At 49.3% G+C, this 24048-nt stretch overlaps 1 protein-coding gene across 8 annotated transcripts in view; it reads right to left on the reverse strand.

Annotated features, from left to right (window-relative positions):
* The window catches only part of ITPR1 (inositol 1,4,5-trisphosphate receptor type 1), a 96856-nt gene that overhangs the window by 5085 nt on the left and 67723 nt on the right, over positions 1–24048 (reverse strand). For 4 of the 8 annotated variants that reach the window (XM_083155750.1, XM_083155745.1, XM_083155744.1 and 1 more), the window contains 21 exons: positions 23493–23604; positions 23043–23075; positions 17315–17362; positions 16838–16970; positions 16575–16762; positions 13333–13516; positions 12901–13154; positions 12467–12667; positions 11960–12070; positions 7399–7494; positions 6728–6847; positions 4880–4987; positions 4603–4795; positions 4391–4513; positions 4113–4288; positions 3602–3766; positions 3290–3485; positions 3082–3159; positions 2857–3002; positions 2591–2756; positions 1851–2011 (listed from right to left, as the gene is read on the reverse strand). In XM_083155750.1, the coding sequence (XP_083011876.1) occupies positions 1851–2011; positions 2591–2756; positions 2857–3002; positions 3082–3159; positions 3290–3485; positions 3602–3766; positions 4113–4288; positions 4391–4513; positions 4603–4795; positions 4880–4987; positions 6728–6847; positions 7399–7494; positions 11960–12070; positions 12467–12667; positions 12901–13154; positions 13333–13516; positions 16575–16762; positions 16838–16970; positions 17315–17362; positions 23043–23075; positions 23493–23604 (2992 nt within the window). The remainder of the gene's footprint in view (positions 1–1850; positions 2012–2590; positions 2757–2856; positions 3003–3081; positions 3160–3289; positions 3486–3601; positions 3767–4112; positions 4289–4390; positions 4514–4602; positions 4796–4879; positions 4988–6727; positions 6848–7398; positions 7495–11959; positions 12071–12466; positions 12668–12900; positions 13155–13332; positions 13517–16574; positions 16763–16837; positions 16971–17314; positions 17363–23042; positions 23076–23492; positions 23605–24048) is intronic. The other 4 variants (XM_083155748.1, XM_083155749.1, XM_083155747.1 and 1 more) reach the window with 1 other exon arrangement.

The raw sequence follows: 24048 nt of genomic DNA on the forward strand, positions 1-24048 counted from the left end.
CCAACGTCATCGCTTTTACAGAGAAAGTCTATCTGCACCCCACCCCCCCTCCCCATATATAGTCCTAGGGGTCATGTCTAGTCCAGGAACCAGATTCCTCAACTGCAGGTCTGATGAGACACCAGCAGCCTAATCCGGTCAGACAACCCACCCACCAGATGATTCAATTCTTGCTAATGAGGAAGATGTTGGTCCCCCTGCAGAGGCTGAAGTTTCCTCCCTCTGACCCCACTGTGGCCCCTCACTCCAGACGTGAGACTTAACCGCTTGCACGCCCTCATGGGAAATCTCCCCAGCAGCACGTATCCACTGTGCAGGCAAAGCTTGTGCCTGGTTAGCCGCTCTGCAACTACATGTCCCAGCATGTAGTCAGAGGCTGGTCGGTTATGCTGGGGCCTTCGGTTCCAATCCAACCAAAAAAGTCTTCAGTAACATGAGCTTATGAAGAGAAAGGGTCATAAATAGTTAACTATCCTGCAATTGATCAGACAACAGAAAATCGGACAAGTCCCAGCTGGGTCCTCACGTAAGAACAAAATAGTTTATAATCCATGCAGAGAGACGGTAGGAAAGGGAGAGAAACAATACGGAAAACAAATAAAGCCATTGTAAACCGGTGAGACAAAAACAAAACAAAAAAGCCAATTTGGGGTGGCGGGGGGGGTGGAAGGGGAACTATGAAGAGGTTTCAGGGAGCAGCCAGTGACGTCACTAGGAACCCGGTGACATCAAACCATAAGGAAAGCAAAGGCCTACGAGAACATTCATACAAGCCAGTGGCCCCCATCTGGGGATACGGTCAGTTGGTTGACCTAAAGATGGTCAACAATCATTAGGTCGACACCACTGGATCGACATGGCATTAGGTCGACATGGGCAAGGTTGACATGGGGTTTTTCACTTTTTTTTTGAGCCGACAGGCTGTATTTCACGCCCTACCATCCACTAGGGGGCGTGGTGGGAGACTAAAATAGCATGGTGAGCGCAGCGAGGGGATGCAGTGCATTTAAAACTGTGTCCATGTCGACATTCGGGTCAAAAACTGTGAAAAACTCAGTGTTGACTGTCGACCTGGACCATGTAGACTTAATGACCTGTCGACCTTGCAGTATGTCGACCCAATGACTGTCGGCCATACAATCCCCCCCCCATCTGTGTACCACCCATAATCCCATGCAGAGATTTAGATGGAAGGCAGGTCCCTGCATAGGTCCTTCCCCACAATACGCCCGTATCTCTATTGTGCGAGCATATTACCGGCAGCACCTTGGGTGTGTTGCTCCGTGGACTGCAGTCGCATTTTTTGCAATGCATCAGCAGTTCACAGTCCTGCGCACTGGCACCACCGCAAGTCTGCAAAAATCACGCATTCTGATTTTCTGCAGATCGACATGGCCACTGAATGAGGGACGCAGCCCGGAAGCCTGGTACAGAATTATGGTCAGGCTTCAGATACCAAATTGTACGAGTTGACTATTAGCATCAATACTGTTATACTGTGCGCAGAAGCAGTCGTGGCTACACGCATGCGCACATTAGCTGAGCTGCAAAGACCACTTCTGGCAGATGGGCATCAGAAAGCTGCAACCAACAGCCGGCAAACGTCACTTATGGAAAGACTACTTCTATCGCCCCATTAACTTCGATGGTTGAATCAGGGCTGGACATTGGAAGCGGAACAGATTAGGAACGTTTAATCTCCTCCAGAAAACAGACCCAGATTTCAGCAACAGGCAGAAGAATGACAATTGTGCCTTTTCATTTCGTTCCTTGACCCTTTGCAAGTCCCCTCAGCTAGAACGGGAACTGTGGCGCACAGGGGCCACCGAGCAGCAGTCAGCAAGTCTCACCTTAATCATTTCCGCCACATAGCTTTCCGGTCCAGTGTACTCCGTGGAATCTTTCACCTTCACCAGCACGATGAAACACAAGTAATGCCACATGTTGTGTTCTTCCTTAATGTGCTCCTCAAACGTCACAGTTTTGTTGTCAAATTTGTCCCGTTCCAGCCCTAAAAAAAAAAAAAAAAAAAAATATCAGATAAAAAACTAAAAATTGTGGGATCACATTAGCGTACAGGGCGCTGGTACAGGGCGAATGGTTTTCTACAGATAAAAGTATCGCCCAGAGCAGGGGTTAAATAAAACCAGAGAGTGAACATGATGCTACGTATTCATACCTCCCAACTTCTGTACATGCCGGGTCGGGACAGGGTGCGCGCGCGTCGATTTTTTTCGTGGGCGTGGCCTATCGGGAAGGGTGGCGTGGTCTGTAATCACGGCACTGCCGCGAGGCCACGCCCCCGTTTTTCACCACTGAGGCATGCCCAGCGTCTATTCACGGACTACAGGGGGGGACTCCCAACTGCCCCCCCCCCCCCCCGCCGCGGGACACTGCCGGCGGCGGGAGGGACGCGGGAATGTCCCAAAATATCGGAACGTTCCTGCGATAAGCGGGACAGTTGGGAGGTAAGCGTATTGGACAAATGTCAGATACCCAATCCTGCAGGTTACTAAAACAAAAAAACAACCATAAAACAGATTGAAGAGTCCGGAGGACCATAACATTGCATTGTACCAATCCAACCCACCACAAATGAAGCATGTGGTCTTCAGCACTTCCTCTTTCTTCTGTTTCTCGCTTCTCAAATCTGCAAATGTGTCGATGATGACTCCAAAAATCAAGTTCAGCACAATGATGATCACCATGAAGAAGAACAATAGATCGTAGATGACACGAGCTGCAAACAGAGGCTCCTGCGAAGGGGAACAAAAGATCAGTCACAAGTAGTCCACCCAATCCCGTTCTGCACCCACATTGTAATGGCCCACAGGAACCTCTTGCCATGTCTGCTACCTCTTTAGAAGGTTTCCGGAGCACGTCGCCAACGCCTCCACCGCTCCTCAGCCCGTGGCTCAGGACAGTCACTATGCACATGAGCAGGGTCTCGCACGTGTGTTCCTTCTCTTCCTCCTCTACCTCTGTAGTCTCAGCAAGCTCCTCTAGAAGAAGCAGATTTAGCTACACCTATATGAAGACCATGTCCATATTCAGCCTCTATACTGCAAGCATTGCCCTTACCCTGGGTGCAGTTACTTCCAGACTCCAGCCGACAAACTTCTGTATACAGCAGCTCTCTGGCCATAGAGCTGCCAGTGTCTGTAACGGGAGTACACACGTCAGAAGGGATTATAGTCCTATAAATGCCGATCTCTTCCCTTTCGAAAGGGATTGGTGACAAAGCTTTAAGGGTAAGGAACATTCATTGCCTTGGAAGACCCCAGCTCACCTGGAAAGGTGGTCTCATTTGGCAGCCTATCCACTTCCAGTATGAAGTCATCCTTAAAGAAGAGATATCCCACAATGGAGAACAGGTAGACTAGGATTAGCGCCAGCACGGCGGTGAGAATGATGGAGCGGCCGTTCCTAGTTACGCTCTTGATCACGTTGAGCAGAGTCTCTTCACGGTACACCAGATCGAAGAGCTAGGAGGACACAGGAGCAAGTCAAGCTGGTGGTACCTCCATCTGCAACATCTGCTCTACAACCCCCAAAGAATCGTAAATGCACAGCAAGCCTAATCGCATGGCGGGATACTCACCAGCAGACTGTAGAAGAACTCATGTACAAAGACACCCATGGCGCAGATGAGGAGATACAATAAGTGGTAGAGAAACTCTACGTCCAGAACCATAGCCCAGTAGCCCCGTGTGAAAGTGCCACGGTTCCCCACAAAGCTGGTTAGGAAGATTATCTTGTTACACACCTGGAGATATAAAAAATGTAGAACGTTATCTAATGAAGTAGGCCGCGGTTTACAGCCATTATTTTCGAACATCTCCAACATGAGAGAAATCCAAAAAAGTGGAATGTTTACCTACAAAAAAAAAAAAAAAAGGCAAGGACCATTACTGAAATACAGATGGAATAGAGTTTACGGGTTGCACGTGTCTTCAAAGCTTAAATTCAATTTGAAATCAATGGACAGGGCAGTTAAGTTTTTTTAAATATTATCTTGAGAAGGATACGGTCCACCCCTACATTTGGCCCATACAGGATTTAAGCTTGCAATGGAAGACGGCAAAAACATAAGAGAAGGCCACACAACTCACATTAAAAGCCCCGAGAAGGAACAACGTAGGCTGGAGGCCAATGGAGAAGATGAGTCGCAAGATGGTCGAAGCGATCAGTGCTCGGATTCCATGCGGCTTGGGAAGGACAATGACTATGGCTAAAGAAACCAACATGGCACTCCAGAGTAGGCCTGAGAGACGAGAATCCAGTGTTCCTAAAATAAAAAACAAACAAAAACCGCAACATAGTTGGGGTTTGTTGGCCTAATCACAGATGCAATGTACCCCCCCCCCCATAGAAGTACCATAAAACTCACCTCCTCGAACACCAATGAAGGGGTAGAAAAAAGCAACAAGGAGATTCATCAGCACGGCCAAGTTGAAGGAGATACTGCTCCAGAAGGTCATGTTCCGAGAGCACCAGTAAAGGACGTGCTGCGCTGCAAGACACCAGAACAGGGTGATTGTTACTGGTGCCCAGTAGAGGGTCCATCACCCTCTACTGGGCACCACCGCCTAATCTTCTCACCTCGCAACTTCTTCTGCCAATTCATTTCATTAAATAGGTCCTCAGAGCGCTGGAAGAAGTCGTGAATCTTGCTGCCTTGTTCATCCCGTTCCGTTGTGTAATAAACCCGCAGCTTTGACTCCTTGGTAAGAAACTCACAGATACTAGGCACAGGAAAGACGATCTGCTCCATCGTCCGGTCAAGACGCACAATCTGGGGAGAGACACGGCAACATTTTTCAGTCCTACCCAAACACCCCAGTCCAACCCGTCATCAGTGCACTTTAATCAGGCTTACCTCTATCTGAGCGGTGTGCTTGGCGTAGAACTCCAGGGCCTCATCGCCATCACCTATCTGGACACCTGGTTTCAGCATGTGCTGGAGTTCCTTGTTGTGCCTTGCCAGCTGTGGGCAGAAACACAATAGAACTTCATCATTGACCAGGAGTCAGCAGGACCAATTGTATAACCCAAGACCAGTTACTAGCTGGTTAAATAGTATACACAGGTCATGCCACCAGCAATAGGCCTAATGTAATGCCGCCCAAGTTTAGCAGTTGTGCGGGATGCCGGCCTAACTGCCTTTTGTTTTAAAAAAGGGGGCAAACTTTTCCAAGGCATGGATTTGCCTTTTAAGTGATTGCCCCTTTAAAAAAACGCCCAAGTTCAGCCAGCATCATGCACTGCCGCTGAACTCCGGCGCCATTACATTTGTCCCATTGACTGTCTGGCTTTTAACCATGTTTTTACTGATAAAAAGGAATTTCATTTGGTTGCCCTTAGATATGACCCAGAACTGCTCTGCTCACTGCATTAAACCACTTCCACAGAGCAGTTATAAATCATATCCATCATGTAAAGGGAGGACTTTTGTTATTGTGGCTATTTTAAAAATAAATGAATCATTACACTTTAATAAAAAGGGGGGGGGGGGGGGGTTGAGTCCATTCAGCAAATTGCGGGTGACCTGTACAATCCATTAATTTACACCTGGCCAAACGTGGATAATACATTTAAATAATACGGGAACGTTTTCATGATCAGAGCGGAGCTGTACAAGCAGCCAGGAGAATAAGTGATCGGAAATGCAATGTTGTAACAAGACTTTCACCAGGCTGTGAGCGTGTGTGTCATAATTACAGGCCATTATCAGCCAGCCCGATCTCAGTTGCAGGCTGAACGCCTTTACAGCTACACAGACTGATTCATCGCTTTGTCGTGAATGGGTTATCACCTACACACACAGGTGGGGGGCCCATTCGGTGCGTGCGCCGAGAGCCAGCCATGTGCGCCATTCATGCCGACAAGAATGGAGGTTACAAACCTCGTGTTAAGTCTGACTGCAGCCATTGTTATTTTAAGATGCAGAAGTTACAATGGAGAACAAGCGCTGCACAACAAAATCACGTGTATTTGGGTCATTCCGCACACCGACAAAAAAGGGAAAACACGTGTTATATATAACGCTCTCAATGAGGAACGCTTCTTCCTGGAAATGTATTAATATAAGTGGGTACTGCCACGTATAGCTTTGGTAGTATGGATTTGGTTTCAGTTACCAAGCAACAGTACTCAGACAATGCTTCTGCGTGCACGGGAGTAACAACCTTGTCTCACAAAAGCAGAACCCACACATGACAATGCCGTACAGGGTGACGGAGGAGCAGCAGTTCCCTCTCAATGCCACAGTCTGCAAATGTATCTTTAAATGATCCCCATTTTATGGGGATTGGGGGTACAGACAATACTGGGTGTACCTCTGTTGCTGGCAATAAGAATATTTGCATTTATTTGTGTAATGTGTAGTTTGTAGCCGTCATGTGCCCTACGAGTGGTACAAACGTGTGACAGCACCTGGGAGCAGGTGGTGGTGGGGAAGGGGGGGGGGGGGGGGGAATCTGTGTACATTTTCATTTGTTTGAACAACCCAAATGGTCTCCTTGGCTCTTCTCCAGCACAGCCCAGTTCCTGTTACGGTTTACAGACTGGGCAGCTCTCCAGGACTGCTGCCGAGCAGTGTACCCAGGCAGGGCTCGTGGCACCTGGCACACCCACAGCTGCCGGAGACTAGGACACAGTGTCCATGGTGAGGACACCTCACGCTGTTCAGCATTATATAAGTACACAAGGTGACGACGGTTCCCACCTGATGTGCTAGGATATAAATGTTGTGTCCCACGTTGCGCGGAGAGGCAGCCTGATCCTCACATTCCCCATCCTCAAACTCCACCTCGCCCTGGAGATAAGCCTTCTTTATCACCTCCACCTAGCACAGGAATGAAGGGAAGCAGGGAGATGACAAATGAGAAATAAAAGCAGTGATTAACATTGCCTAGTATTGCCCCAGTGCAGGGAGAGGAAGGGGCAGGAAAGGACATTGTAAAAAAAAAAAAAAAAAATTATAATTTTTTACGAATAGATTTCAAATTTTAAACATTTATTACATCTGCAGGGAAACCGCTCCGCCCCAAGGGAGAAGAGAAGATGTCTGCAAATTGCAAAGCACTTGAATTTAGATTTATATCAGTCAATATATGAAAGGTTCAAAAAGTTTGTATTGAACGTTAACCCAGAAAACTTTTTGCACTTTTTTCCTGTAATTATTTTTTTTGTTAGTATACAGCGGTATTAATTGGTCTCGGAAGAGATTAATATCATTTAGTTGTGCTTATTTACCAACATATTTGGGCATATAAAAAAAAAAAAAAAGTCACACCAAGTCAGAGATGTTGGGAGTAGGAACTGTGCGGACTGATTAATCAGAGGGTGGGTGGGGGACACCTGATGGTCATGTGATGCCCCATTCTCCAAACTCACCAGCTCCTTCGGCCTCATGTTGTACAGAATGCGCTCTGCGTTCTCGCTGTCGTGTCGGCTTTCCATGATGGCAAGCAGGAGCTTCGAAGCATTGTTCTGTAACACATACGCACTTAGGGGTAAGACATTTAACGATACTTATGTAGTTTCACGGCGCCACTTACGTAGTGTCCCAGTCAGCATCAGCGTAGTGTTCGTGCGGCCAGCGTAGTCAGCTTATGCTGCGACTGTGCGTATGCCTCACCGGAGCTTATACAGTTAGCGTAGTCGGCCAGCGTTACGCAGTCAGCGTAGTCGGCCAGCGTTACGCAGTCAGCGTAGTCGGCCAGCGTCACGCAGTCAGCGTAGTCGGCCAGCGTCACGCAGTCAGCGTAGTCGGCCAGCGTCACGCAGTCAGCGTAGTCGGCCAGCGTCACGCAGTCAGCGTAGTCGGCCAGCGTCACGCAGTCAGCGTAGTCGGCCAGCGTCACGCAGTCAGCGTAGTCGGCCAGCGTCACGCAGTCAGCGTAGTCGGCCAGCGTCACGCAGTCAGCGTAGTCGGCCAGCGTCACGCAGTCAGCGTAGTCGGCCAGCGTCACGCAGTCAGCGTAGTCGGCCAGCGTCACGCAGTCAGCGTAGTCGGCCAGCGTCACGCAGTCAGCGTAGTCGGCCAGCGTCACGCAGTCAGCGTAGTCGGCCAGCGTCACGCAGTCAGCGTAGTCCGTCAGCGTCACGCAGTTAGCGTAGTCAGTCAGCGTCACGTAGTTAGCGTAGTCAGTCAGCGTCACGCAGTTAGCGCAGTCAGTCAGGGTTACGCAGTTAGCGCAGTCAGTCAGCGTCACGCAGTTAGCGCAGTCAGTGTCACGCAGTTAGCGTAGTCAGTCAGCGTCACGCAGTTAGCGCAGTCAGTCAGGGTTACGCAGTTAGCGTAGTCAGTCAGGGTCACGCAGTAAGCGCAGTCAGTCAGCGTCACGCAGTTAGCGTAGTCAGTCAGCGTCACGCAGTTAGCGTAGTCAGTCAGCGTCACGCAGTTAGCGGTCAGTCAGGGTTACGCAGTTAGCGTAGTCAGTCAGCGTTACGCAGTTAGCGTAGTCAGTCAGCGTTACGCAGTTAGCGTAGTCAGTCAGGGTTACGCAGTTAGCGTAGTCAGTCAGGGTTACGCAGTTAGCGTAGTCAGTCAGCGTTACGCAGTTAGCGTAGTCAGTCAGCGTTACGTAGTTAGCGTAGTCAGTCAGCGTTACGCAGTTAGCGTAGTCAGTCAGCGTTACGTAGTTAGCGTAGTCAGTCAGCGTTACGCAGTTAGCGTAGTCAGTGTTACGCAGTTAGCGTAGTCAGCCACCGTTACGCAGTTAGCATAGTCAGCCAGCGTTACGCAGTTAGCGTAGTCAGTCAGCGCTTATTACATTGTGTGGGAACCATTGACCATTTTTAACCTGCCTGACATGACAGGTGTGAATGTGTTCCTGAAACACCCCCACTGTCTAAGTCAGCCCGAAGTGTGGCGAGCGACGTGTATTCTGCGTCGCCACGCTTCGTGCTCGTTTTCCGCATCCCCTCGTGGTGGCTCGCTACACTTTATAAAATAAACTCCAAGCCGACGTGGATAGTATGAACAGGTCGGGAGGACTTGTACCGCTGCGCTCGTCACGCTTCAGGCTGACGTGGATAGGGGGGGGGGGGGGTTTGAAATGGAGGCATTTGCCAGTATGTAACATGGAGCACCGGCAAACACATCCTTTATTGTACATGATACACTTGCGCTCGCACCCCCCCCCCCCCCTTTGTGCAAGAGACCCACGCGCTACCGAACCCCTAACCCTGACAGTGTCCCTGAAGCGGACACTGGCAGGGTTGCTGTACGAATTACTGAGACGCATTTGCGAATGAGACGCTCGTGCGTCCCAGGCAGACAGTTTGCCTCCCCGCTGGTGTCCACCAGCGCAGGGGATCTGGCTGTTACTTGCGCTGTGTGAGAGGCACTCACCAGGCTTGCCAGGGACAGAGCTGCAGCTTGCGGGGACAGTACACCGACTAGGCAGGGCTTCCGCGGGGACACTATGCTGACAACGTAGCTTCAGGAGCAGCATTTCTGCAACGCCAATGATGGGTACAGATCATACGTGGGTCGACCCTGAGAGGCCAACTTGGGAAAAAGGTGACAGAAGGGGAGAACGAGTTTTTCATGGTTTTTGGTGACAAATTGTAAATTTGAGCACATGGCTGTCTAATTAGTGTACCCCTTCGCTCGCTACATTTACCGCTAGCAATCCTACTCCAAGTGGATGGTAAAAATATATGATTTTTTTATTCATGTCGACAGTTTCATGTGTCGACTATGGTCTACATTTTGCTTGTGTTGACCAATTGTACATGCAGGTTATGGTATGAAGGGTTGACAGACAGAAGGTTTAATGCAATAGGTTTACATGGAAAAAAGTTTTTATTTTTTCATAAAAACCGACTACATGCTTTGCCATCCCAGTGGGCATAGAACAGGGGTAGCCAACGCCAGTCCGAGAGCCACCCCCCCCCCCCCCCCCCCAAAAAAAAAACCTCACACACCGCATGGAAAAAAAATTCATGTCGACTTTTTGACCATGTCAACTGAACGCATGTCAACTTTTTTTTTCATGTATGGACCATTAGGATCCCCCTAAGGACGCCCAGATATTTTCTATGAGCGCTTCTCAGTCACCCCAACCCCTGCAGCAGTCTGCTTGCCTTACAGACAGGTGCCAGCGTTACATAACACCTGTTCCGTGCCAAGGCCGAGGCTGTGTACGCGCTGAACTCCAGGTTCCTGCTTAGTAACAAATCTTTGGCAGAGAGCAGAGGTTTAGGATTTACCAGCTAATTGCAAATACCTCGTTTCCTCTGCTGGATCATTAATGCCCAGCATGACAGTACAGATGGCATTTCCTAAGTACGTACCCGGGCAGAGCACAGCCAGCTCTACCCGTATGACAAGCCAGACAATCGTTGGAGTGAAAGCCACCGGTACCAAGTCTCCTACGCCAGACACTGCTGACTAATGCCCCGAGACTTCATCTATCTGGGTTATTAAGCCATAAACACCTTTCGCTCTCCTGGCTTTCTCCGTAAGGGAAAGGCTTCCATGTTACTCATTGATGCGACTGCTGACGTGATTTATACTTTTACTCTGAAGTGTTTTTCTAGCCGTATCAGGTTATCTGCGTTATAAAGCTTCCTAGGAAATCTATCGGTAACCATGTGAAACAAAAACACAAACAAAACTACAATTCAGGCGGTCACCTGCACATTCCATCCGGTTGGCCACATGGAATGTGCTGACGCCGCGGGTTGGGATCATTTGGTCTACAGCATGATGGTCGACAGTCATTAGTTCGACACCATTAGGTCGACGTTGGAAAAGGTCGACATGGGAAAAGGTAGTCATGGTTCTAGGTCGAAAGGGCGTTAGTTCGACAATGTCTAGGTCGACAGTGAAAAGGTCGACATGGGGTTTTTCCAGGTTTTTTTTACCTGAATGTCAACACAGTCGACAAGGACATAGCTTAAAGTGCACCACATCCCCTCGCTACGCTCGGCACACTATTTTATTCTCCCACCACACCCTAGTGGATGGTAGGACATGAAAAACCCCATGTCGAACTTTTGACTGTCAAACTAATGACCTTTCGACCTAGAACCATGTCGACCTTATCATATTGACCTAATGGTGTCGACCTAATGACGGTCTACCATCATGCTGTAGACCAAATGACCACATCCCACAGCCGCACCAAAAAAAAATAGGGTGGTTGCAGGGCGCCAGAAACTTTTTTGGTTGGGGAGCAGAACATTTCTAGTTAATACCCCTTTTAGACCAAAACGCCGGGTCGCTGCGGTCCGCAGGTTGGACGTTCCCCATTCATGTAAATGGGAGCCGGGTCATCCGACCCGGCGTTCCCATTTACACCGCCCTCTACCCAGGTCCTAGCCGTGTTCTACCCAGGTCAGGACCTGGGTAGAAGTCCCATGTAAAGGGACACGGCATTAGGGATTTACACCGCCGAAGATCCGGGTCTGACCCGCCGCTGACCCGGATTTTTCGGCGGAGTAAAAGGGGTATAAGTCACTGCGCCTCCCCTCAGTCTAAACCCCCCCCCCCTGCAGTCTAACCCCAAGTTCCCCACTAGTGCCTAAACCCAACACCCCCCAGCCTAACACTAACCCGTCCCACATACTTTGGAATTCTGAAGTCAGTCTTACGTCGGAATCCCTGTGTTGGTATACTGACTGCCGACATGCCCTCCGTCAGGTGTGAACCACAACCCTGTGTGTGCGCATATAGAACAGACACTAGAAGCTCCGCTGGGGCAGGGTCTGATGGGAACGGCCGAACATCCTCTGTAACGCGCTGCAGAATAGGTGTGCGCTATACAACCAATTGATAGGAACGAATAAAGATTCTGTATTGTTAATCTTTTTTTTTTCTTTGAAAGCAGACAGTCAGCATTATTGCAAAGACTTCTGCACTCCGGATCACCGCCCATGTACAAGTAACGTGGTCTCCTGCTCGCTCGTACAGCGAGCAGAACGCAAGGCACAGATAGCCCACCTTCAGCTCCAGAACCAGGTCCATTCTCTTCCGCCCCAGAGGGTTGATGTCATTCAGGATGAGCGCAGTGATGATGTCGATGCCGTTAGACTCGTGGGTTGCGATGCAGTTCTGCAGGAGAACAGCAGTGGTTTATGCTATGGCGAGATCAGATACAGGTATACACTATTCTAACAGTATCAGCAGAACTGTACCCAACTATGGTTTGTGCCCCATCTGACCACGCTACAAAGTAACAATTACCCCACAGAGCTTGGTATAACATCAGTCTGTGCCAGGCTGCTGGCGTGAGCACACAATGTACCGGATGGCTGCCAGAGGCGTGTCTCTGCACCCAGGCAGCACCTTATGTAACAGTTACAGAGCGTTCCCAGAGAGCACCCAACACATGTATCGCCCCAGGGTAAGGATCCTGTACAGAGCTGGGCACAATGCTCAGCTGGCAATCCGTGATCTAGGAACCACATTCCTTTCTCCAGCGCCCTCCTCTACACACATACTCCGCACCTGGTTCTCGTGGCACGGCCCTTGGCAGTACTCAGTCAAGCTCTCCAGTGTTTGGTTAATGAGGGCGACGTTCTTCTCATTGATGTAGAGTCCGAGAAGGCCAAGACCACCGGTGGTGCTGCCGCAGATGCAGTCCAGGAATTGCAGAGTCTCACAGACCAGGTTATAATTGGTCTTATTGTTCTGGCAGCGCAGGAAGTTCTGTTAGAGGAAAGTAAATGGGGGGGGGAGGCAGGAATAGGGGGTATATCAGGTCAGCCATGAATCCACACCAATACTCCACCCACCACCTGTCCTAGAAAGTAACTACACACTATTAGGACCACCACCGCATCCTCCTCCATTGTACCACCCTAGACACCTGCACCATGCCATCCCCCTGCACGTGCCTACACACATTGGCACAACCCAACAGGGTCCAACCTAGGAGTTACCTGGAGATCCCGGTTGTGGTTCTCACAGAGCAGCTGCAGAAACCGCAGGATCGGCTGCATGATGGTGATGACAGAGCTCATTTCCAGCTCATCCTTCCCCTTTTCCGAAGCCGCCAGCGCCCCGTCCACGGCGGCAAAGTGGTCATCGGGATCCGCATCGCGCCGGAAGGAGCCAAAAGCCTTCTTGGTGGCAACAGTCGCCTCTAACAGCTGCTCTTTGGCCTCCTCTGTGATTTGGGCACTGGCCTCTTGGGCTGGTAAGTGAGAGATATCAGGTGTGGGCATTTATTTGTGCCAGAGACCGAGTCCTACAGATCTATTGCTTATAGCCATGCCCTCTATTGCAGGTGACGATGTCCAGGAGTTCGAGACACTGGACCAAGATCATAGGGGGGGGGGGGGGGGCTAAGACCCCTTGTTAACCTATCCCACCTGTTTTCCGGTGTGGGGTCTCCCTCTCAGACTGCTCCTCGTCTCGCTTCTTGCTCCCCAGGTCGCTCGTGTTCACCGAAACGGTGGCTTTAATTTCCTGCTGCGCAACTTTCATCCGATCAAAGAAAACTTTAAAAAACTTCTCAGATTTTTTGTCCTCCGTCAGCCGGCAAAAGAAGGAATGCTGGAAGAGATGGAGGGGGCCAAGAAGAAGCGCAAGCTATGTGAAAGTCAACTACGTATGGTAACTCCGCAGCTTTTACCCCAAATTCTGTGCGAGAATAATTTAACATTTTGGAAAAGCCGCCTGGGAGTATTCCATGCTTCAGTACCCTCAGGCATAACGCAATTTTCCAAGTAAAGAAATAAAATTGTAAAATATAATTTTTTTTAGGTTTTATAATTTATTATTAATTTATTGTTTATTACATTATACAACCCCCCCCCCCCCCGGACCCTACATTTAAAATTCCCGGTGTGCCACCCCCAAGGCCTACCCAGCGATGCTAGCGGCTGACATTGCTGCATACGGCAGAAGCCGCCGTATAACCAGGTCAATGAGTTCTCCACAAATCTTGTACTGCCTAGATTGTAAGCTCTGTTGCACAATTTTTTCCCCTCTTTCAACATGGTCGCCTTTAGCTATATGGCCCATGTGACAATTCACGCCAGGATGTCCCCCAATGAACTGTAAGAAGCCTGAAAAAAAAGGGGTGAGACAAAACTGAAGGTGTACTGGGGTAAGGGTAATGACACTCCAGCTGTTGAACTACACATCCCAGCATTCCCTGCTACACTTACTATTTGGTCATGCTAAAACTGACGCAGGGTATGCTGGGATGTGTAGTTCAACAACAGCTGGTGTCAAAGGTTAGCCATCACTGCATTAGGTTGACCACATGAAATATTTCGACATGGCTCAGGTCAGCAGGGTGGGAAGTCAGACGCAAGCATTAGAGCGACAGTCAAAAGGTTGACATGAGTTTTTGTCATGTCGACCTATTGCTTGTGTCCACCTAAGCCATGTCGACCGTGTCCCACTCATTTCAAAGTTCTCAGCAAACCACAAAAAATCCCAACTTTATCTGGAGTGCGGGGGCTGGAAGAGCAGGAGACCGTAAGCTACAGGGAGCGTGAAGCCAGTGAACCCAGAACCTCCATCTCCGCAAGAGAAAGCAAGAAGCCGGCCAGAGTCTCCAGGGGGATAAACGTACCCATGGTAACTGCCTCTTCCCAAGCAGGGCTCTGACGCACTCCCAGCAGCCTGGCACAGGGGAGGACCGGAGTCCGCGGCTCAGAGTCTCCTGCCTGCAGCCGGCTGATATTAATAGACCTTACATAACCTCGGCCGGCTCCTGTAGCTGCACACCTACATGGGTACATGGCTGTAGCGGGGAGAGGGAAGGAGGGGGGGGGGGGGTGATGGCGCAGGGGCGCGTTATAAAGACACCAATGACCTATAGACATAATCCAGGAGTTCTGGAATCGTGTAAACAGGACGCTGATGAAGACGGTTATGCAACCAGTTAGTAATAGTTTAACGAGGAAAATTTGTTTAACGCCCATATGCATTAATCCAGTGCTTGTAAAACTCCGTCCTCAAGGCACCTTTACAGTCCATGTTTTCAGGATATCCTTGAGCACAGGTGACTTAATCAGTAACTCATTCATCTTGCTACCACCACCTATGCTCCAAAAAAAACTTAGGGACAGATGGACTAAGCCCTGTACAGCGATAAAGCGGACAGAGATAAAGTACCAGCCAATCAGCTCCTTCAGACCGCATTTGAAAATTGACAGTTAGTAGCTGGTTGGTTGTTACAGACAATAGAACAGAAGGGGGGGGGGGGGAATATGAAGGCAACATGTCAACACATCAGTAGCTGTAAAGCGGTTTTAGGATTGGGGGTCGCAGCAACATCGCCACCCGCTGCGCAGTAGGTGGAGTCAGTAATAGTCAGCAACTGAGGGTAAGAGGGAATCCACTATTTGTCGGGCCCCGTGACACCTGGGCCCGGGCTGTTATCACTTGGCGTGAGCAAAGAGGGCTCACCCGGGCACAGAGGGCCGGCAAGGTTATTGGAGAGAACTGCTGCGATCCTGCCTTCATTAGGGACCCATTTTGCAGTCACACCCCCAAATGGGTGTTTTTCGGGAATAAGCTTCAAAATATTGGGGCAGATGTATTAAGCCTGGTGAAGAGATAAAGTGTAGAAAAAAAAAAAAGTCAAAGGAGATAACGCACCGGCCAATCAACTCATAACTGTCATTTTTCAAACACAGTTGATTGGCTAGTGTGTTATCTACTTCCACTTTTTCTCTTCACCAGCCTAAATACATCTGACCCATTGAAGGATAAACTGGCACCATAAGCACAAAGGGGATCTGGACGGCTATCTAGGTTGACAGTGATTGGGTCACAGGCAGTGTTCCCTCTAAGCTGTGCGCGTGTGTGCGTGCACACAACTCGCCGAGCCCGCGCACAGACATTACAACTGAGCGCACAAAGGTTAAAATCTTGTTTTAGTGTGCCACGAGTTTAATAAGGTTGAAAATCACTGCTATAGTCTATATGTGTGGTGTGTGAAGTCTGTAAACATTCAAATTACTTTATTAACTCAACAGAACTCGAAACCTAGGCCTGTATACGTTATGTGACGCACAAAAATGTACATTTCCTTCCAAAGTTGCACAGCCAATATCTTTTTCTGCACAAAGCCTTCGTAAAATTAGAGGGAACATTGGTCACAGGTAATCTGTCAACGTGGCAATGGTAAAAGGGTCAACGTGAGTTTTTCGAGTTCTCCTTATTTGGAGTTGGGGGGGGGGGGGGGATTTATACATACCACCCATGTGGACTCCGATTGGGAACAGTAAAGTGTGCCAGGCACAGAAAGGGAAGCGAGCCGCACAAGGCTACAGACTACACTAATTTGGGATCAATGGACACGGTTGACCGGCTATACCACACCCAGCACAATGTTAGTAGTAGACGTGAATTTGAATAAATTATGAGGCACCAATAACAATGCTGGAACTGTCTATATGAAAGACTAGACTTATTCCAGTGCTAATTATATTTATAGTACACACACACACACACACACACACACACACACACAGCGCCAAGAAAATATCAGGTGGTGCAAGAAACCGCAAACCCAACAGCAAGAACAAAATGTAGGTACCACGGGCAAGGCGCAGAGACACGAGCCGTGGCACCATCCGCCCCTAGCACGTACCTGGATAGTGGTGTTTCCCCCTTCCAGTAAAGCGATAGCCAGCAGGATGCTCTCGTGAAACACGCGGTCACTGGTAGCATTCATAATCAGGTCAATCACCAGGTCAGACGCCCCCTCCTTATCCAGGTGACACTGCACATCGGACAAGCTCATTTCTGCCCGGCTCAGGTTCGTGGTTCCGGCACTGGCTAAAGAGTGAAGAGGAAAGTAACCTCTAGAAATAGGCCTTAACCGAGGACCCCAAGGATTGTTCAGCCACTTACCGCCACTGCCAGATTTTCCACCACCGCTGCCAGATAATGCGCCATTACCAAAGCTGGTCAGACTCTCACGTCTTCCACCTTGCCGGATGGTGCCGTAGTAACGGTTCACCAAAACAACCCGTAGAGCTTCACCCTGAAAAAAAAAGCAACAGATACTCAGGTCCTACGATGGTGGTCATGTTCTGGACTCTAACTGGACTGTGTATGATCCAAGGCGCTCCACTAAACACAACCTCAACATTTATGCTTGGCATAGCCAGGTAGGTCAAAGAGGTCCTTACAACCTACACGACCATCTACCAACATTAAACCTCTGAGAAGTCCACCAAGAACCACTAGAACCTTCTATGAAGATACACCAAACAGCCCAATGACTAAGGTTTATGAATACAGGAAGACACGATAGACAAGTGGAGCACGATGAAAACGGAACCAGCAATTGGAAGGATCCGACAAACACGCAATGTTGGTACATACCCGCTTGACATCCTCCAGCAGCCTCGGAGGTTGGGCCTGGACAGAGTCCTGTGATTATGCAGAGATCAGATTTATAAAACGTAGGAGATACCACCCACCCCAGGGTTCCCCACAGGAGGACAAAGGGGGAAAGATGAAGGTGGCACATGGGTAAGGTGTGGAGGAACTGGCATAGCGTCCTGTGATCCAGAGCACTTGTACAACAAACATTTTGATGTTCTGTGAGGGACGAGGAATAGGCAACAGACCTGTCTGAGGTGCAAAACGGACGTTCTGCATATGAAGCCCCCTTAGGTGGCACTACATGCACCAGGTGCTTCTGACAGGTTTCACGTGGACAGGCAGCTTAGTGGCATTAAGATGCACGTCTCAGACAGCTGGGTGTGCAGACACGTTACACCCCTTTGACATACGCCCTATTTTGCTATCCAGATCTTCAAAACGTGTACACTATGAGAAGTTTGGCACTTACATAACTCAGGTGCAGGCTTTGGCACATTCCTCCGCTATAATTGAGGTTGCCGGTATCTTAAAATACTACTTTAAGACACAGAGGGGGGAAAATTGGTCCCTTCTCAAAAAGAAAAAAAATAATATTAATAAATCAGACAACACTCAGCAATTTCCATGGGTAGCACAGAATAGCTCTGGAACACAGGACCACATAGCCGGGAATGCTGGATGGAGACTTGGAAACATGGGGCTCGTTGTTCCATCATGCAACTATTTGCTTTAGAACAAATCTTTTCAGCGATCTAGCAATGGAAACCAGCGGTCTATTATGGTATCTGCTAGGACTTCGGAAAAATCCGTAAATACTTCTGGTCCCAAGCATTGGGGAGAGGAGAGATTTAACTTCTACAATTCATTTATGTTCGACCAAGTCTCTCAGGCCTAGTGTATCCCAATATCAACTGTAGCCCCCCTTAGGTCCCATTCCATCTGCTTTCCCTCCTATCTAGGTGCGTTTAGAAACTTCGGCCTACGCCGGGCTGCCCAGCGGTCCCGCATTTACCAAGAAACTTTGGCTAATATTCTTCTAGATCATTAAAACAAAATAGTCCAAACTTCATAATGGTCTGTCTGTACCCATGCGATTCATAAAACAGGATCCATGCCAGCCATCTTGTTCAGACAAACCAGAGTCCCGGACGGGCACTTATTCTCTGTAGTGCTTGTTCCAGGTCAAGGAACAAACTTTAAGTTTTTTTTATACGTAATGGCACAACGGTACATGGGGACTCATTGCGGGACTTGACTGCACGTGTTGTACTGAACAGAGAGCGTGACCGGATTATGAGCGGAAGACTGAAAAAAAACAAATAGCTCTCTTGCCCCAGTGTGCCTGGAGCCAACAGAATGGGGTAGTAGGGCACCAACAACCAGTGGGTAGAAGCAGGATAAACCCATGAAGGACAGCCAAAGCCAGAACGAACGAAAGGCTTCTGGAAGTCTGTAAACTTTACTGACGGACAGAACAAAAATCAGTCCGTTAAATTTCCATCAGTAACAGGAAAATAAAATTAGAAACAGTGATAACCGCAGCAGATCTGCAGAGATACAGCAGTGTGTGACCGGACAGACAGCACACCAGAACGGGGTTAATCTCCCACCCACTCCGTTATTCAGAAGGAAAGTCCCTTCCTCAGAAGACTGTGGGAAACGGTCTAACATCTGGACATCCTTGAGGGGCTCAGCCGTGGGCAGATATTGGGCCCCTGCCAGGCACATTTTTACTCCCTAATCACACGAGTCTTGTAAATGGCTGTGACCCGAAGCCCAACTTCACCCCCCCCAGCAGCTTCCGGCAATGCTGGAGGGAGAACGCAAGTTACAGACATGCCAGCATGGGGTCTTACTGCCCACACACAGAGCTGGGCATCAGAGACGCATCATTGGCAGCATCTGCACCCACATTGCTGCCAGTCACATGTCGCAGGCGTAAGTACCTACATAACATTTGGTGTACCCAAGACCACCCTCCCCCGTACTGCCTGCCTGGTTTTATATGTGATGGTTGGCATCAGCAAATTGGCGTGTGCTCTTTCTGGGCATGCAAAGATAAGTTCCGCAGCAACGCTGCATCGGTCCCACCATGTTTAGTGCATGGGCAAAAGCCGGCGCCCCGAATCAGGGAAGAGATACAGCCACGTTTGTGCCACCAATCACACAGACATAGAAGCGATGGGCGCCGCTCCCTGGTAACTGCACCCCCCAGACCCCACTCTACACAGCGAAGTGTTTATTGATAATTAGCAGTGAAGGTCAGAGCAGCACAGCTGCGGTTCCAGGAAAAGGAGAGGGTTATGCAACATATCTGTGGCTGGCGCAGATCTATGCAGCAGCAAGCAGGGCACAGAGACGGTGCAGAACACCCCCCAGTGGCCGCTTCCAGTACAGCAGCTGCTCACTAATGCAAACATGAACTAATTACAGACCAAATGGAGTAATCTGGTTCTGCCCATTACACCGGCCAATGGATTGTTCTCAGGACAGACCAGAACCAAGTTACCAGACCTCCCATCTCAGGGAGGACACGAGTTCCTACTATGACTATTGTATGCCAGGTTTATTACCAGTAACTACATTTTATTTATAAGGCGCCACAAGTGGATGGCACCCAAATCTAACTCTCTCTGCACGTTACATCTGCCCCACCTGCAGTGCAGCATGGTTTTGTCCATTTGAGAAGGAATTTGCCTTTGCGAGTGAACCAGAATAAGGGCCATAGGGTACACATTAGTACAATACAGGGGACACAGAACATTACAGTGACTGAGACACTACAACAGCACAGGTAACAGCAGCACAATGCTCAGTACACAATACAGCTGGGATGTAGGGAAGCAGAGGAGGTGTCCGTGTACTACCAGGGGCAGCGCCGTACATAAGGCACACATTAGTACAATACAGGGGACACAGAACATTACAGGACTGAGACACTACAGCAGCACAGGTAACAGCAGCACAATGCTCAGTACACAATACAGCTGGGATGTAGGGAAACAGAGGAGGTGTCCGTGTACTACGAGGGGCAGCGCCGTACATAGGGCACACATTAGTACAATACAGGGGACACAGAACATTACAGTGACTGAGACACTACAACAGCACAGGTAACAGCAGCACAATGCTCAGTACACAATACAGCTGGGATGTAGGGAAGCAGAGGAGGTGTCCGTGTACTACCAGGGGCAGCGCCGTACATAGGGCACACATTAGTACAATACAGGGGAAACAGAACATTACAGGACTGAGACACTACAGCAGCACAGGTAACAGCAGCACAATGCTCAGTACACAATACAGCTGGGATGTAGGGAAGCAGAGGAGGTGTCCGTGTACTACCAGGGGCAGCGCCGTACATAGGGCACACATTAGTACAATACAGGGGACACAGAACATTACAGTGACTGAGACACTACAACAGCACAGGTAACAGCAGCACAATGCTCAGTACACAATACAGCTGGGATGTAGGGAAGCAGAGGAGGTGTCCGTGTACTACCAGGGGCAGCGCTGTACATAGGGCACACATTAGTACAATACAGGGGACACAGAACATTACAGAGACTGAGGCACTACAACAGCAGCACAATACAGAAGGGATATAGGGAAGCAGAGGAGGTGTCTGTACTACCAGGGATGGCTGCTGTTGTTACAGATGAAGGATCATGGGTGGGAAGAGATGCCGGTATAGACGGTTGCTGAGTAGGAGAGAGCGGTAATTGAAGTGTGAGACAAGAGGGCACTGCTCCAAGGAGCTTACAATCTAGATGGAGGGGAGGCAACATGAGGTGCAGGCAAGGAGACCTGGGAGGCAAGAAGTGAGTATGGCAATGATGATAGGACATGGAGGCGGTAGGTAGGAAGATGCACCGCAGTACTAGGTTATGCAGGAGGGTACGCTGTAATGAATAGTTAGGTTTTCAGTGAACGTGTGAAGCATTGCTAGGTGGTGGAGAGTCTAATAAATCCAGTGAAGGGGGCAGCACGAGCAAAGTCTTGGATACGGACATGGCGTATCAGTACCAGTGACCGGGGTAGAGGATAGGGGATGGTCATTGGCTGACCGGAGGGGGTGTGTAGTGAGAGGAAGTTGGAGATGGAGGGAGCAGTGGCGTTAGAGAGGGTCTTGTATATGAGGGTGAGGAGTGTGAAGGACTCTGTGGGGGAATGGGAGCCAGGGCAGATTTCATTGACGGGGCTTGGGAGAAGGAAAGCGGCAGGAGAGGCAGATAAGCCACTCGGACCCATTTCAGTATTGCAGAGACTTCTGGACATATTAGAAACTGCAGTTACATTTCCCTATACACTTCAATGTTGTGTTACAAAAGCACAAGCAGCTCCTCCCCCCCCCCCCCCCCCCCCACACACACACACAACTGTAGTTTCCTAAACCACTTAGAAGCTGACGGGCAGCGCTTCTCCTGCCAAGAGACGTCTGCACCGGGAACAAGACACTGCGACTCGTTTCCCAAGACCACTCGCTGCGGCCAAAACACTGGCAGAGGGTAACGTTTGGGAAGGGGTGGGAGGATTCTAGATAATTCTGGCAGCAGCAGCAACGTTGTCGTGCTTAGCTCAGCCCTGTAATACTCGCCCCTCTATATGGGCCGAAGTTCCGTCCTATATTTAGTCGCACCTGTCCCGACACTTGATGCCCCTGCACATCTAAAAACAGACAGGAGAGTTACGGTGTGTGATGGCGGCGGCTCAGCCAGGTCACGCACACACGTAACATGGGATCCCGTAACACGAGACCAGCCCGGCCAGAGCACCACAAACGGCAACTCAGCCCCTAATATCCACCAATCTGTACCAAGGCAAAATGATCAGGACGAGGGATTGCCCAGGTTACAGGGGGACTCCAGGCCCTTCGGTCATATTAGCAGTGCAGGTTTTCCAGATCTCCTTGTTCGAATACAGCTGTATTCAGACACCTTTTTCTCTTGTGCTATAGGATTTTGTGAGGATCCCTGGAAAACATGCACCGCTTGGGTTCCCTGGGTACTGGGGTTAGGAAATTAGACAGTGGTCATGCTCTGACTTAATAGGAGGTTCCGGATCTCTGGTTTGTAAGTTTATCCGAGTCACTGGGTGAGTCACTTCTGTATGCTCAGCTGCAGGAAGGATCAGATATCATTAGTTCCCACTCATCAGGTCATGTGCAGCTGAACACATGCGGAATGCCAAAGTTACTCTGTCACCCCAAACGGGGGAAATAGACCCCACATCAGATACTCAGTGTTCCGGTCCACGCTCGCTAAGCGGGTCGTCTGCTCCACAGCTTGCGCTCGACACACGATTAGTTAAAGGTCCCCACACACTAGAACAAATTTTTGTCTGATTTCCGACCGATCGGTTGGAAATCGGCCAAAGAAAAATCGTTCTAGTGTGTACAGTCCAATAACGCCGACATGACATCGGGAAACTATCCGTGATGGAAATCGGAGGATGCATGCCTGTCACACACATGACGTGTACAAGGGACTCATCACAACTACTACAGGTAGACACAAAGCACAGGACTCCAACAACATGGCTGCCGATGGATGGAACAGATAAATGTCATGGGCACATCACAGGAGGGAAAGGGGGGGGGGGGGTAGGTGGCCACTTTATCTCTTCAAGATGTGAAGCTACACACTGCATCATCAAGAAGAGGTTAAATGGGTCACACGGATAAAAGGGATCAGGGACCATAAAGTGATAAACAGGTCAGAACCTCAGAGGTCTCCGGAGCATCGATGGCTAGCAGCTGCAAGAGAGCAGAGAGCATGGCATTAGGCAGCCTCCGGTACAAACCGCCAGCCACGTACAACCTATGGGATCCCTTGAATTTAGCCTAACCCCAAGTAGTCATATACAGCAGGAAGCCTCAGCCAGTAGGTCTGATATCCAATAACTATTCGCTTTACTGTTCCGACTACTAGCTGCGCTTTTCAGTCATGCCATTCTATCATCATTGCGCTATTTTATGGCACAACAGATTCCATAGCAGCTGAAAAAAAAAAAAAAAGGTCTTGCACCAATTTCAGGCAACCTGCATCGCTGCCCTACCACCTAGTGGCGGAAGTTTGTATTGCAGGCAATGCTGCTGCAGAGTTACATAGCAAGGCCTATTACGGAGGCTGCAGGCACCTACTGGTCCAGCATACCATCGTGGGTCTCATACCTTGTCTCCGTAGCCACGATCTTTTGCCATCATCTCTCTCAGGGTCTGCAGGACTTTAATACAAAGCTTCTCTTCATTTTCCTCTAGAAGATGTTTTGTGTGTCGGATTAACCTGGAAAAATATAAGCAGAACACTCAGAAAACCTCAGCAGGGAGTCGCAGACTGGCACCAGGTGTGAGGTTCTGCGCAACTACATAAACGCTTTGTACGCAGTTTCAGTACCTGGAACATTGGGTCATTGTGGTTCAGGTAGGAGTTTATTTGTAATCCACAAACTCTACTTTTCATTCACGCCACATACATTAACTTAAGTATGAAGTTAAAACACCAAATGTTAAGTTTCATTGACCTGGTGTTCACCGATCGACTTGACCACATCAGCCAGAGTATAGGATGGTTCAGTGTCCACCAGCCCAAGGCATTACACGCGTTTCGCCAAGATACTACTGCAGATTTCAAATATATAGCAGATACTGGATAGAACAAGAATGGACCCATTATCGCCCTTTATTCAGACACCGTACCCCAACCTCACTATCACATCTACTGGGCATT

This window comes from Crinia signifera, chromosome 8, assembly GCF_055691185.1.
Source record: "Crinia signifera chromosome 8, ASM5569118v1, whole genome shotgun sequence".
NCBI classification, from domain to species: domain Eukaryota; kingdom Metazoa; phylum Chordata; class Amphibia; order Anura; family Myobatrachidae; genus Crinia; species Crinia signifera.